This window comes from Corvus moneduloides, chromosome 4 (assembly GCF_009650955.1).
Source record: "Corvus moneduloides isolate bCorMon1 chromosome 4, bCorMon1.pri, whole genome shotgun sequence".
Lineage (NCBI taxonomy): Eukaryota > Metazoa > Chordata > Aves > Passeriformes > Corvidae > Corvus > Corvus moneduloides.
In genome coordinates this window covers 25,862,316-25,878,504 of record NC_045479.1, presented here as the reverse complement: position 1 = coordinate 25,878,504, position 16,189 = coordinate 25,862,316, and the positions used below count along the sequence as shown (strand labels likewise).

The following is a 16,189-nucleotide window of genomic DNA, read 5'->3' as shown; positions in this document are numbered from 1 at the left end:
GCCGCTCTCCCCGCACGGGCGGCTTTTCTCTGGTGATTGACCCGCAGCCGCCGACTTCTAGGGACCTCAGCGGACCTTCCCCTCAGCAGGCCCGCAGCCTCCCTACGCTGCCCCGGGAGGACGAGCGCTGCGCAGCCCCCACGGCCGCGGGCTCGGCGTGCGCATCGCCCCGGCAACCGGGGGCGGGCCCGGCGCCCGCGGCGTGTGGGCGGTGGCGGCCGCGCTGACGTCCGGGGGAAGCTGAGCAATAACAGCAGCGACGCGGGCCCGGCTGCGCCTGCGCGGGCTGCGGGGCTACTCTATTTATGTGGGGGGGCGCCAAGATGGCGGGGGCGGCGAGGAGAACGTAGGGGTAGCTCCGACCGGGCGGCGGAGCGGGGAGGAGGGAGAGGGAGGAGCCGGGGCCGGTGGGAGGGAGCGCGGAGAGCGGTGTCACCGAACGTGTGAGGCGGGGGCCGGCGGACGGCGGGTGGGGGGGGGCGGCGGCGGCGGAGGATGGCGGAGCCGCGCCGGGTGCCGTTCATTAGCCTGTCACCCGTGCGGCGCCGCGAGGGCGAGAGCCCGGCGCTGGAGCGGGAGCCGGCGGGCCGCGACCCGGAGCCACCTCCGGCGAGCCGTGAGGCGCCACCGCCGGAGCCGCCGCCGCACGAGCCAGCCAGCGACAGCGCCGCCCGCCCGGAGCCGCCCCGCGACCCCGGCCGGCCCGAGCAGCCGCCGCAACGGGAGCCCCCCCGGCCCGAGCCGCCACCGCTGCCGCCGCCGCCGCGCCAGAGCGGGCGGCAGGAGCCGCCGCCGCCGCGGGAGGCGCTCCCGCTCCGCCAGACGGTCCGCCTGGAGGTGGTGCTGAAGGACCCCACCGAGGAGGGCTGCGTGGAGTTCAGCTACCCGGAGCTGCTGCTGTGCGGGGACTCGCGGGTACGGGACCTCCCCTTCCCTTCCTTCCCTCCCCTCCCGCCGGCACGGGCTCCGCCGCGCTTCCTCCTCCTCCTCCTCTGGAGTGCCGGCGGCCTCGGCCTTGCTGATAGTGTTATCGGTTACCCCGTGCTGCTCGGGGGTGGTCCCGGTACGGCGGGAGGGGCGGTGTCCTGGAGGGAAGTCCGGCAGCCTCGCCGTCGCTGAGGCTGCGCCTATGCCCGTGGGGGGAAGGGGAGGCTTCCCACTTGTCCCTGAGCTGGCCAAGAGCTCCTGGCCTTTGCTGCGGGCTGAGGCGGAGGAGCGCCACTGTCTTGTGTCCCGCTTACCCCGGCTCACCTCCCTGCCGCTCCCCTTCCCTGCTCGGGGAAGCTATGTGTTGCATCCTCCCTGCCTGGGAGCTCTTCACCGGCAGCTGGACGAAACTCTGACCATGCCGGTCTGTATTCCGGGTTGTCCCTAGGCTGTGTGCAAGTAAATAAAGAAAGCCCGGCTCTGCTACAAGCCTTGAGAAGCAGTCAAGTGAGCATTAGCAGACTTGCAGAGGAGTTTTTCTAGTCTTGGAGGGGACAGGGATAAATGAGAGTTAATGTTGAACCGGTAACCACACCTGTATGTGTTGAGAACTTAATTCAAGGAAAAAAACCAAAGTGCTCTTCCTTTCCCCGTTCCTCACAAGCAGAAAATGTTTGGTACTTGAACTACTTTGTTTTTAAGGACAAAGCTCCTGCAGACAACTTTAGGAAGTAAGCAGCATTAGCCAATCAACAGGGCCCACTGTTCCAACTGGGAAGGAGAGACGCATGTCCTTAAGCTGGTTACACCTGAGCTGCTCATTCTTAGTTGAGGACACCAGTGAAGTTGTACTTGATTTAAATAGTTGTGGCTTCTCTTAATTCCAGTACACAATTCTAGAGAAAGCTTGTCTCTTACGGGAAAAGGCAGAGGGCAAGTAGGTAACTACTACTAAGAAAGTTGTGGTAGATCTAGTGATAAAAGCAAGTATCAAATACCAGTATTGATACTGCCATGGGATTTTTACATCCAGCACAAACTCGAATGTGGTTGAAACTTTTCATATGAACCAAAGTGTTTCTAGGCAATGACGATGCTGTAACTATACTTAGCGGACTGCTCACTTTTTCTCCAGCAGGAGGGATGTACACACTGGATTGTGTTCAAATGTGGAAGACAGAAAAATCAGTAACTGATTTTAATCCCTCTGAGATCTTGTTATGCAAGTTAAAAGGTTCCTTCTGTTCATCCTGTCCTACAGCTTTGTTGTGGGCAAACAGTGCCAGTTATGACTCCTCAGAATTAGTGTAGCATAATCATGGTGCTCTCTGAAGTGAAATCTTTCTGAGCAGTTCTATGAAGGTGAAGATTGTGTTAGTGTTTAGAAGTGGTTCAGTACTTGGAGGCTGACTTTTCCCTTTGGCAGTTCCTAGTTCCATATCTGCCTTTTATTCTGTAGGTTGCCAGTATCTTAATCACATAATCAGGGAGAAATGGCTCTTTCTGATGTAGTTCTGATGCAAATTCCATGTTTCCTGCGGGCGGGAGAGCATTGATTTAGGGGATTTTGGTACAATTGGGATCAGAGACTGCTTCTAAGGTAGAGACAGTGATAGAAATGCTTTATAAGAAACTTTGTATATTTTTCAGCTCTGTAGTGTCCAAATGAAAATGAATGAATCATAATGGCCCTTCTGTTACTGGGCTGTGGAATAATCAGCTGATTTACTATGTAAAACAGTGTCATAAATTATGATCCTTCTAAAGTGATTCTGGACTTTTAATTCGTGTTTAAAACCTGATGTATTCTTGGCTGTCAGTTTCATTTCTTGCTTGCTATATGGTAGAAGTTGGAAAAGCTACTCTAATATTAGGGAAGATTTAAAATTTTGAGATTTGCTTTTTCAAAGTAGGTAGTAACTAATTGGCAGTTAATGTTGTAGTTTTCAGGGTAGTATTAGATTTCAAAATTTGTTGTTTTAGTAATGTTTCAATTTAAAACTAACAGTTCAGATACTTCATTTTTATTATGCAAACTTTCTGTAGGGTGACGATTGATTTGGTTTTCTGGAAGCTGTTGTTGATTCCTCCCTTATAAGAAGCTGCTCAACTTTTTTATGACATTTCCCATTAAAGTTTAACATTACAAAATCAGGAGCTTGCCTTTCTATCTTGTAGTATTCTTGCAACTGTAGCAACCAAAGGACGGCAGGTCTGGGAAGGCAAGGACTGGTGCACAGGAATGACTTTAAATATGGCTTTAATAGGCCATGATAATAATAGTTATATAATAACGAAATGATAGAGAATCCCAAAACTGATTTGGCAGTGCAACTTATCTCCTGTTTTTATTCCAAATTTGGGTTCCTATGCTGAATCAGAAGATAGTAGAAATGTTTATTTTAAAAACTTGTGCTGTCCTTGTCCTTTAATAGGGTTGTTTGTAGAGTTAGTTCATCTTTTGGGAGGAATTATGTAAAGTTTTGGATGTGAGTAATAAGTTAGTGTGGTTGAAGGGTTTATTTGCCTCTTAAATGCTGGTGGAAGTGAAAGTGCGCTCCCATTTCTTTTTGGGGTAATTGAGGCTTGGTGCATAAAGCCCAAGTCAAAGTGGATGAGCCAGAAGCTCAAGTTGGCTTCTGTTGAACAGGCTCTAAAGGTGCTGAGGTAGTAATGTCTTAGTCTGAGAGTCATCCATCCCTTAGAAATAGTCAAAACTAAAATTTGCTTGAATTTGAGTTTTCAGTAGTGCTTAACTAATCAAATGGATAGTCAGCTGCAGCTTTGAGTGTTTGATGGAGAGAGGCAAGTTAACACTTAAGTACTAAGTTTTGCTTTATCTTTAGGCTCAACCTTTTCTCACTTCACAGTTAGAAAAGAGCCACATATGCCTAGCAGAAGATGAGGAATAGCTTTTCCCAGCTAAAAATAGAGAAAATGGTGTTTCATTAATTGAGCAGTATTTTATATTTAGTTGTGTCCGCAGGAAATATGTACATGGCTTTAATTTATGTTTCAGGAGTAACTATAGCCTCTATTAATTTTTTCTCTAAATACTCAGTCTGGAAAATGTATTATAATTATGTGGTGTTTGCAGTTTTGCTTAGCTTACCTTCCTCATTACATTGGTCTTGATACTACTGAGCTAGTTGGGTCACCAGTTAGTCAATATACTGGCTTTTCATACTATGGAGGAAGGATCTTGCTTTTCTGAACTTAGCGGGTTTTGTTCTTCATAACTGTTCATTTATTCATTGGTGAGTAGTCCACATGCAGTAAAATTAGTTGCCATTCATAGAGTTCTGCAGAATGGAATTCCATTCCACTCTATTTTAGCAACCTGGTACCTTCCTCCTTCCAGCAATTACTGTATTTATGTGAACTCCGATTTGAAGGAGGCAGCCCTGTTTTTCCGCTATCACTTATTAAAACAACTAAAAGCACTGTGTATACCCTGTTCATTGACTTTGTCTTGGTGAAAGCCTCTTTCGAAAAAAATAAAACAAAAAATTGGGGGAGGAATACTCCCTACTTATTTGTATAGCTGGAATATTAAATCTCTCTTGTGACTAACATAGTTATGATCACTGAAATTAACTCTTGCACTGTAATTTTTTTTCTTTAGATAAAACAATTACATTAATAATGGTTATAATTTACTGAGCTTTTTAGTTTTCTGGCTGCTTCCCTCCTGGTTAGCACACTAGGTGCATCTTGTCTGTTGTATCTAGAAGAATCATAACACCTGTTAGAGGGACCGGTGGAAGGAGAGGTAAAAGAAGTTGTGATTAGAGAGAGTTCTTTCTAACCTCAAATGGCCATAATTGTCTCTTACGCTTACACTTTTAGTTGAGGTTGTAGTGGAATGCTTTGAAAAATACAAATCTGAGTATTTCTCTTAACTCTTCTGGTTTTATTCTCATCAGAAGAAAAGTAGCTAGATGATAATTCAATGATCAAAGTACTTTTTAGAGATTAAGCATAAATTCTGACTACTTAGTCATCAGAGTATTCTTTTGTGACATTTAATAGGCTTTGAGATGCACTCTGTGTTTCTTATGGAATGAATGTGTAACTTTTGCATTTTTCAGAAGAAATCAGTTCATTTAGAGGATCCATTTAATGATGAGCAACGTGAGCGACATGAAGTAGAAATGCTTGCCAAGAAGTTTGAGGCAAAATACGTGAGTTACTGCACTTTGCTAAAATATACAAATATTTAAGAGTGATAACAGACAATGCTGGGGTTTTTTTCCTGAATAAGGCTGCTAATGTAGTGTCATATGATTTCTGTACATTTCAGAGATGACTGTCTCGCTGTATTTCATTTAAGTACCTTGAAGCTGCCACAAGCTTATCCCACAAGTCTGCTAAATAGATTTGTCTATAGATGTTATAGCTTGTGAAGCTATTCTTGGAAAAGCTTCCTATATAAATACAACTTGGTAATAGGAGCGGGTCAATATTCATGCTCTATGCTGCGCTGGAGGAAAGAATTTTATGTAATGCTGTTGTGCACTATTGAACAGCTCTTCTCTTTGGGCTAAATACTGATGAGTCTTGATGAATTCCTGACTAGTTTGGAATGTTTCCATAGGAAGTTATTTGTTAAATAGTAAGTCATTGCTCGATGAATGTCTTGTAGCTGCCAGCTGCCTAAAGGTATCTACTGGCTCCTGAAAATGTAGTGTGAGTGGCTTGAACAACACTGGCTAGTAACATTAAGAGGCTTTCACTAGAAAATGAAGGTAGAAATCAGAAAATGTTGACAAAAACCACACCCAAACAGGTCTTTAAGAATTCGTATGGGTAGGGTTGGGTGATTAAGTCTGAGCTGGCAATCAGAGCTCATCATCATGCTGGGGCATGTTGATATTCTGGATTACTAATAGAATGCCTCAAGAATAAAGAAGGGAAACAAGAGCAGTCATTTGTATCTTTTGCTATTAGTGTACATATTAAAATCTTTTATGTCTGATTTATTTGGATTTTTTTTCTGGCAAAGGCAGATTTTTCTAAGTGCCCAGTCTATATATTCTGCAGAAGTAATTACTATTTCAAGGCATGTTAGTTGTGATACATAACAAAATTAATCCTTAAACTGAAAAGAATCATTCTCCAATACGAATTGAGAAGGCTGTTCCAAAATGCTGTTTGCCTTTAATTTCAATGATAAATAATTTTTTGAATGTGAGAGAAAACTGTTTCTACCGTACTTTTTTAGAAAACTCATTTCCACTGCACAGGTTAAGGATTTTATGTCTGAAACAAGTTGCTTAACTACAGTAGGTGAAAGTCAATGTTAGCATGTAAAGCAATATATGTAGGAGGGAGTGGTAGTGGAAGTAATCTAATTTTACATATATGTTTGTGTACATCAAAGCTGAACATGTACTTTTATGGACAAAATATGTTATTAGACTTAAGAAAACCTAAGAGTTCAATGTTCAGTAGTCACAGAAAGAGGCAAATGGATACCCTTAACCATTAGAAAGCAGTAGGTAACAAAAAGTTACAATTTTCAACAGTTTAAATTCATGGTGCACTTGCATCTTGTTTCCTTCTCTTTCATTCTCTGACTTGCCTTTCGTCCCTTCCATCCCCATGAAAGGGAACGTCTTCTATATAAAGAACCACATACTAGGTTAGAGTCACTAAGCATGAAGGGTGGAGGGATTTAGATTCCTTGTGTTAGATACTCCCTGTCCCTTCTCTTCCAATATAAGAGCCATCAGCCTCTACTTGCCATCCATGCTCAGAGAAATTGCATCTTTGTACACTGACTCAGTACAATTGCTCAGGTTCTGACAGCATCCAGCCATCTTCTGCCTCTTGTGGTGAGACATTCACTCCTTAGCTTTAACTGGAGTAGGGATCCCATGTAGTAGATAGATACTCATTCTCAAGTGAGCTAGTGGCTGCCGGATAATCTTGTTAGCTGGAGCTACATCGTAACACTCCTTAACAGTGCTTTAGTGTCAAAGTAATCACTGGTTGTATGAGGAAAAAAATAGAGAGGTTTTTTTCAGGTTTGCAGGAAGTACTATATCCTCCTCTAACTAATTAGGTATTACTTACCTAAGATACCTGTTTTAAAATGTAGTCAAACAATGTTTTTAATCATAACGTGTGGCAGTACTTCTGGAAAACGCACAAAGAACAGTCTGCCCTGAAGGCTTTTTACTTCTTTTCAGATAAATTCCTGTACTCATAACCAAATTACTACACTATTTGATGTATTTTGCTAAGAAAAGCCTATGAATCAGTGCATTTTTGTAAAACACGGTGCATAATGTACCATTTGTTTACTTGATTATTCAGAACTTTCCTGTAATTGCTGCACATACTGAACACCAGCATAAAAAATCTGCTCTGAAGGCTTCCCATTTTCATTGCTTTGATTGCTCTTATTCTCTAGATAAAATCACTGTTGTGAGCACATGATACTGAACCTTGGACAATATTGTACATACGTAAGAATTTATCTTGGATCAAAATGAAGATTCATCTAAGGGATGGTAGCATAGTCTCTGCCACTAGTGGAATCTCGAAAGTGTACTAGAGCAAGAGTGCATTGACATTACTTCACTGTGCCTGTCTGGCAGTCTGTGTTGTGTCCTCATTTTTCTCAAGGCCAAAGGTTACATGTTCAGTCTTTTATCACTTTCTGCCAGAAATCTACCAGATCATTACTGGATTTCTGTGTTCCACAGCACCAGAGTACCATGATGACTGTCATACAAGCCCACACTTTGTGTTTAAGCCTGATGAGTTCACCTAGTGCTCCACTGTTTCTGTATTGTAAGAAAAAGAGAAATACTTCCAGTTCTTCTGCACATTGCATGTGATTTTCGTGTTATCATCTAAATCCAGCCCTTCTGTTCTCCAGCTGTAGTGTCTTAACATTGTTATTGTATGGAAGTGGTATTTTTTACATTTAAACATCCTTGTTGATTTACTATTCCCTTTTTTGTTCTAATTTCTTTTTTTAAATTAAAGGATATTAATGGTATGATGCCCTGATTTGTCAGTGTTATAGTGATGACTTCTGGTTTGAGTCTCTGTTCCTTTTTTTTAAATAAGTTCCAACTCATACTTTTTGGACCATTCTTGATTAAGCAAATGTCAGAACTGTATGGTTTGTTTGGTTTTTTTTTTTTGCTTAGGTTGTACTTACTTTGTGTGGATTACCTTGCTTTATTGATACTGAATTCAACTGCCTATTCATCATACTAAATACAGAGCAACTGTGAGGTCTCTCAGTGATTCTTCAGTTGTCTTTTTCCTTTACTCTCCTCAGTAAATTGTCATCTTAGACCCCTTCCCTTCCCCAACTCTTTACCTGCTCTGTTAGTTCTAAAGGTGAATGAATGCATACACCATAGTCATTTTACTGATCACTTTCTTTGCCAAAATGATCTTTTCAAAATGATACCTATTCTTACCCTTTCTTTCCTAGTTGTAGATCAGACATCAGTTTAAGTGGACCTTCCTTATCTCATGACAGTTTCTTGTCTCTAAGGATCTTTGGACCTTTTTTCAAGTAGTTGAAATAGTTTTTTCTACCAACATTCCTTCCTGCTTTGTATATTCTTGTGGCTGCTGGTTCTGTTGTTTATAGCTTTCATTAACTTACCCAGTATAAAGACCTGGTTTACTGGTTTATAGATTCTGTTGTGGCCCTTCTAAGATCCTTCAGGTATTGGCATTGTATTTGCCACCCACCTTCTAGTCCTGTTGAGCAAAGGTTGTTTAAACCCAAGGTTACATGATGCAGTTAATATCTTGAAGTCATCTTTGGATTTTTAAATACTTGCATGAGTGGTATTTGCAGCTTCAGGAACTAGACACCTTAATTTGCTCTAGTACTGTGACTGCTTATGTTCTGGGACAAAAAGGGTGGAGGAAAGCTGCAGTGGTGTAAGTTCCCTGAAGTGCTGCATGGTGGATACTGACACAGATAATCCCTTCATTCTTCTGCCATAGTTTTGCATCCTTAACATCTTGATCATATGAACTCTCAACACAGTTCCTTAAACATAATGGGTTAGAGCCAAGTCTGAAGGAAAATCTCTTAATTATACACACAGTGGTTCGGATATTTTCATGTGTCTGAATAAGGTACTATTTTAAGACTGCTCTTGTTCATTCAGCCATTATAAGGCTTTTTTGTTGTTGTTACTACTTTTGTTCCGTATCTGGTTTTCTGACTATCAGGCAGTTAGAATATATTGGAAATGTAAAATTTTTTTTACTGCCCTTGTGTTATACTGAAATCATAGAATCATAGGATAACCATTGATGCAAAAAGATTTTAGACTAGTAAACAACGATGTTGATGGTTACTAGCAAGATATGTAGTACAGAGATGGATTGCATTACACATTAGTGACATCAGTACAGGTGAAGTATGGTTTATGAAGTACTCTTAGACTGCTGGCACCTAAGTCAGAATCATGAATTATATAAGCTTTTGCACTGGAGTTTAATCAGAATTTTAAAGTGCTGCCTTTTTCTAACTTTTTTTCTTCTCTCATCCATCTCATGCAAACTTTTTTTTTTTAAAAGTATGGCATATTTTGGAAATGTGCAGTCATTCAGATGTTTTTCCAGATGAGTGACTGTAGGACATGATAGGACTGATAGGAATACTTAGCTTGGAGTGTAGCTTGGAAATGTGAATTAAAAACAGAACTCACTTTTGAGGTTTTTCTCCTAGGACTATTGCATTTGTTTATTTAAGTATATGTGAGAGATTCTTGTTTGCAAGAGCAGGTGCTTTACTTTGTTACAAACTTGCATTCTGTCAAAATGTTGATAAAATAGAGGTGCTCAGATGCTTACACCTCTCATAAAAGAGCAAGAGTGAAACCACCTTTGAACAGCATCTGCATTCTCATAATAAGTGCACTGTGATATTTGGATGTCACAGCTAGAAAGACTCACTTGCTCTAAGAATGCTTAGAGCTGTAGGGTGCAGGCAGAGAAGTTTGCAGACAGGAGCAAGTCTTGAATTCATGGAAGTTGCCATTTTAATGAGGGCAGTGCTTTTTTGGGAATTTTATCTTTTAAGACTTTTATTGATGATTTTGACAATATATGTGAGCTAGAAAACTAGGCCTTAGATATTAAGAAGATTTTTGTGTAACTTTTAAGTTTAGATTTCCTGATTATTTGAGCTGGCTGTGAGTCTTTACGTGACTTAACAATGAAATTTCCACATGAAAAAAATACTTACAGATTAAAATCAATTTTACTGTCTCCTGGAGATAAGTGAACCCATCCATAGTTTGTGATGCAGCTTCTGGCTTTAATAATCAAGTAACATTTTGTGTTTTAAAACTCAACTTTTTATGTGCTATAGAGAATTAACCCATCTTGTGTAGGGAAACACTTCACTGAACGCTGGGCTATCAGTATTTTCCCTTGTAATGACCCTGTAACATACTGAAAACCTTAATACTTTCTGAATTATCCCAGCCCTTCTATCACTATGCTTTAAAACCATAGGACGGGGAAACATCTCCAAATAGGAAATGCGAGAAAGATCTTGGTCTTGCAGAAAAAGGTAGCTAGTGACTGCCTTTCAGGGATGATTCTGGTGAGGCATGTTTGCCAGAATGCATCCACATGTGGAAGTTTTCATTAGTCATCTAGACCATCTTCAAGGAAGCATTCAAGAAAGCAAAACTGCTAATTCCTTGAATGGCTATTCCTCCAATGCCTTATGCTTTGTAGGCTTTAGTACATTGCTTCCAAGTTTTCTAAGTGATGTAACAGTTGCTTTGTTTTCAGGGTGGAAAGCCACATAAACATCGGAAAGATCGCCTGCAGGATTTAATCGATATAGGTTATGGCTACGATGAAACGGACCCTTTCATTGATAATTCTGAAGCGGTAAGTAAGCCTCATCAAAGCAGCAAGAAATCATGAGACAGTGCTTTATCTTTTCAACAGAGAAGAAAGGTAAGGGAAAATACTTTGTACCTGTCTATAACTGATGTAAATACAAAGGGCATCCTACTTTGGGAGACCAATGAATTATTGTATAGGTAGTCTTATTCAAGATATTATGCCCTGAAGAATTAAAGAAGCCATTCCAAGATCAAATAATTTTCCAGCTTTAGAAATTAAAATATTTTTGTGTGCTTCATTTACTGTTGACTGAAATTACACTGGCTCTGTTTAGTTTCTTGTACTAGCTCTCTGGATTATTAGTGGGTTACTGGCATTAGATTTCCTGCATTAGATCAGGAAGCTATTTTCTTCTTAAGAACCAGTAAGAATAGGATGGTTACTCTAAACATTGACTGAATGTCTGAAAAATTTGAGACAAAACAGGTTAAGCAGCAGGATATTACTGCTTACTTTGAATATTTTTCAGAAATGAAAGTACATCTTGAGGTAAAAAAAAAAACCATACTAGTTTGGTGCAGGTAGTATCAAGGATATCGGAAGGTTTTAAGAGGGCATTTGAAGATATCTTAGAGGTGATATATGAAATTATGAAAATGAGGAAAAAGCTTAGAAAAAAGAGTGGATGATCTAAAAGCTCAGAAACCTCCTATAATTCTTCTTTATTAAGTGTCAGAAAGAAGTAGGTGTACAGTTTAGTCAAGTAAGAAAAAACCCCACAAATAATAGCTGTCGCTTGCCAGCCTTCTGTTTCTTCCGGTGCTGAGTGACACTGGACAAAGCAGTAATGATCTGCTGTGAGGAGGAGGGAGCTGGAATTCTGAGTGGGAGAGAAAAGATTGTGAAAAGGAGTTGTGAGAAAAGAGTAAGAAAAGTACGTAAGTGCATTGCTTAGCATTACGTTATGTTAAGCCTGCATTTAAGTTCTAAAACTTCACAGTAAAGAGCTGTAAACTGAGCTGTGAGGTTTCTAGCATGTAGATGTTGCAATGAGTGATCCTATGACCTGTGTGAGGTGCACAGAAAGTGTCTGCAGAGCTGATACCTTTTTGAGAAAAAGTTCAGCAGTTACCCACAGGGCATAGCAGGCTGAGTTCATCTATGTGCATTGGTAGTTTTTGAAGTAGGTCTGAAGCTGTGTGAAGAGAGAGTTTGTTGTAAGGTGCTTATTGTAACTTACATTAGTTTGTCGTTTTTCTTGGTCTAGATGAAAATTTTACTTGAACCTGCCAATATTAAACTGTCCTATCATTATCCCACAAGTTTTGGTTGTGCTGGCTGGAACAGTATTGGGGTCTAGGCCTTCATATGCCTTTTCCAAAGGTCAGATTCTGGTCTCTAGTTTGGTAGGAACAGGTGTGCTTCTTTTCTGCTGAGAAACCACTTGAGCCTATAGCTTTATCTGATTTCTTACTGTTGCTTAAGTTCATCATCTTAGCTTTTGAAACTTTATGATACTCAACCCAAGTTCTGGCTTGGTTTTCCTGGATTTACTGTGACCTATCACAGATCTGATGGGAGATTTGGAACACTTGCAGTACTTATAGCACAGGTCTCTGTCAAGGTATGAGTCTGGTGTATTAATACTTAGCATATTGTGCCTCCTTCCAGCACTGGTGGTGCTACCAGCAGCAGATCTGGTAGATTTGCAGGAGCATTTACTTCTATCTCTTGCCAGAGTCCTTGCAAAATGTACAAAAGGCAGTTGTTAGAGGACCAGATGGTTGCATCATGTGCTAGCTGTGGAAGCTATTGGAGAGAATGGTGTATTCTCTAAAGATTGCTCTCCTCAACAAATCATTATGCCGAATACGGACTAGTGAGAGACCATCTCTGTTTTGCTTTTATCCCCACTTTTATACAGAAAACAAGAAAAAAAATAGCGTGCCAGCTGCAGTCCAAGTTGCTGTTGCAGAGCTTAAGAGTCCTGTAATGTAGGAGTTAAAGTCCAGCAAAACCTCTAATTCCATCATTCTATCTTGGACGCAAGAGAAATGTTCAGAAAGAAAATCTACATGTCTGGCTTGCTCATCTTCTGTGTGGGCAGCTGTGAAATTGCTGTGTATCCTGAGATGTGTCAGAGCCAAGCCCAGGCTGGACTTCTTTTTAGAAGACACACTCTTACACATAAAAAGCTATAATATCCTGGGCACAAATACTTGAAAAGTGAATGAGTGCCTCTTTAATTGCTCTAGGATTAGCTTGTGTCTATGCCCCAAAAAAAAAAAAAATTAAATCTTCCTCAGAATTTTAGTCCTTTTTCTTGTCACAGTTGTGAAAGAAACACTGAGCTCTTTGGCACTGAAACAGATTTATTCCATAGCTTTAGAGATATTTTCCTTCTAAAAACAGATTTTGAGGTAAATGCATTTGCAGGCAAGCAGGAAATCTGTATGAGTAGCTGTTCTTGAGTTGAGCATTTTGACTATAGTCAGTGGATTGTGATAATTCCAGTAAAAAAAGTAAATCAAGACCATCTTACTATTGTTTCTAACTGCTCTGTAGGGGTTAGTCTGATAGTCCTAATCTTTGCTTATCTTAATGGACCTACACAAAGTGTCCATAACATGCAAAGAAAGCTGTCCCTCCTCAGTGTTTCCACTGCTTTGATGTAGAAAATAGGTTTTGCTGTAGTGTAAGCTGCCCAGAACTACATTCTTTGTGGAATGGAATGCCTGTAGAATTTTTCACCCATTCTATTTTTCCTGCACGCACGTGCGTGTCCAGCCAGATCAGGCTGATTACTTACTTGCTCTTGTGATGACCTCTGATTATTTGGTTGGTTGAATACCTTCCTTGTAATGTAAGCTTTATATAGCCAGAGACTGCAAGGGAACACACTGCTCTCTGAGCTTTCTTCTATGCAGTATAGAAGAGGGGAATTTAAAATAATATATGGTGTTAATGAAAACTTACACTGTTTTCTCTTACTCGGAGGTAACAAGGCTTGGATATCTAAACCAAATACTTCCCCTGTTCCAAGTAGGGGACTGTAGAAAAAGAACCATCGACCTAGAAATCTGTATGCTGTGTCTTTTGAAGCAGTGATACCAGGTAGCCACACTGGCAGGAATTGAAGCAAAATGTGAATGCCAAGAGCAGTGGGAAGCAGGTAGTTCAGTTCTTCAGACACCCAGGCCCCTGTGTAAATATTTGACCTAGTCTGTTATATTCGTGGTTCCATAGTAGCCTTGTAAACACCGATGTAAAGAGTCCTGTGCTGCTCACTAGAGAAAACCAGCCTGTCAATGGTTTCTCATACGTGGAAAGTTTCTCCAAAACAGGTACTTCAGCTTAAAGGAAGAACTTGCTTTTCTTTAGCTACATCTTGCCTCAAGAGCTCAGATCATCTTAGAAGACAACCTTTCAAAGATTTTGTGTTGGTTTTAGTAACTCTGGACACAGTGTTAAAAGCATTGCTCTTTTTCTATCTGGGTTCTCTAGAATACTTTCCATAATTTAAGGGCTTGGTCTCTGCAAAAATTCTGTGTCATGATACACAGTTTTCACACACTTCCAGGACAAATTTGTCTTCATCTTGTAATCCTCAGACTTTGAAAGGTATGAGATTTAATATCCTCTTCTCTCCTACCCTGGCTGCCCCTAAAACATGAAGCTGATGGGATACCAGTAAGATTATCTTGCACAAGACTCTTGAATATCAGAGAAACTTTTCTCCGGTGAGAATAGTATCTCTTCAGGGAATAGCAGCTCAGTGTGTTAATGGAAATTTTTACCATTTTTGTGAGGTTCTGGGCCAGATGTAGTTTCAGGCCAACTTGGTATTATTCTCTCCTTCTTACTAGTCTTCAGAGTTTGTTCTATGCATAGCTATGGAAAGGAGTGTTGTTTCTTTGAAAGATCACTGTCTCTTAAAAAAACCTAACAAAACAACCAAGCTATCAACCTGCAAATGTTTGAGGCATATACAGAAAAACACTCCATAGGATCCATTATTAAACATACTTTCATGGTGTATTGAGAGAAACCGAACACTGTGGCATTTTTCATCTGGAAAAGGCTGCCTTTGTAGAACTCAGTCACAAACCTCATCCACACTGAATACGTGAGGGTGGATTAAAGCTTCTGTTTTTAAGAGGTTCACTTGCCAACTGTTTCATTGGCTTTGGATTTGTGTGTTTATATTAGTACTGTCTTCCTTGTTCACTGTCACTTTGCCCAGGCTTGGAAGTTGTGTGCTTGGGGAATAGTGCTGACTTAGCTGAGTGCACCATGTCACCTTTAATAACAAGTCTTGCATGCTTCCCATGTGTCTTCAGGGGACATCTGCCGGCTGGCCCCTGATGTGTCCTGTGCATTTGACTGAGTACAAGGGCAAGTTTCAGTTTGGAGATTCATTGCTTTTTATTGTCCTCACCCCAAGATACATCAAGGTATAAAGTGGAGTATCAAACAAATAGATATTGATGCAGATGCAAGAACCAATATGGCTAGAGGAACAAAGGTAGTTGAATTTGCAGAACACGTCTGATGTTTTTTAAAGCAACAGTAATGTTTTTATGCTTCTTCTGCAAAAAGTTGTACCCTTCTTCAGGAAAGAATAAGAATAAGCTGAATAAACTGAAAATTCAGCACCTGTGTAAGTACGTGAAAAAAATTGAGCCTTGTATTTGGCCTGTGTAGTACCACTCTTTAAATTTGTAGGAGAAAGAAATAACAATGGGTGAAGCAACTTCCTGCATTTTGCTAGATTTAATTTTTTGAAGAGCACAAAATCACTTTTCGAAGTAATGGGAGCAACTAGAGCGGTAGATCATGGCCTAAGATCAGCTAGTCTTTAAGTAGATGAATTTGTTTAAGCAGTATGACAAACCGAAGCATTTCCCAAAAAATACACAAACAATGAGATTATTAATGTAATACAAAAGGAGGTTTATAACATGCCAAAATAACAGATATTTGATAAGCGCATTTGTCTTAAGAGTCATATATGGAAAGTCTGCTCTTCATGTTAAATGAGGGGAAAAGAAAAGTATAACCTTTTTTCTGCAGAATCTTCTAGCAGGTTTGTAACTTGAAACCTGGAGAGATTAGGTAATACATTACATAATTATTTAACACTGAACTAGATTTTCATTGTGGGTCAGGTCAGAGCTCAAGCTCTGTAAGAATTGAGTTGTACAGATAAAAGTGGTCACATGACTGGTCATACATTTTATAACTTCGGCTGAAATGTTTTCAAGGTGATAGGAATCTAATCTCTTTGCAGTGAAGGGGCAAAGGTAATAGCTAATAATTAGGCTAATAGCCTAATTCTGGTGACTGGTGGAAAGGTATAAAAGGTGTTGGTCAAGATGGGAACAAAACAGGAGAATTGCTGTGTATT

The 16,189-nt window shown here is 40.7% G+C and overlaps 1 protein-coding gene across 5 annotated transcripts in view; it reads left to right on the top strand.

Annotated features, from left to right (window-relative positions):
* Window positions 1-459: 459 nt before the first annotated feature.
* The window catches only part of UBN2 (ubinuclein 2), a 52,405-nt gene continuing 36,675 nt past the window's right edge, over window positions 460-16,189 (top strand). For 4 of the 5 annotated variants that reach the window (XR_004239547.1, XR_004239550.1, XR_004239548.1 and 1 more), the window contains exons 1-3: window positions 496-915; window positions 5,019-5,111; window positions 10,723-10,824. Coding sequence is in view for 1 of the 5 variants with exons in the window: in XM_032105388.1 (XP_031961279.1) it covers window positions 496-915; window positions 5,019-5,111; window positions 10,723-10,824 (615 nt within the window). In the remaining 4 variants the exon portion in view is untranslated. Of the gene's footprint in view, window positions 916-5,018; window positions 5,112-10,722; window positions 10,825-16,189 lie in introns of all 5 variants that reach the window. The other variant, XM_032105388.1, reaches the window with a different exon arrangement.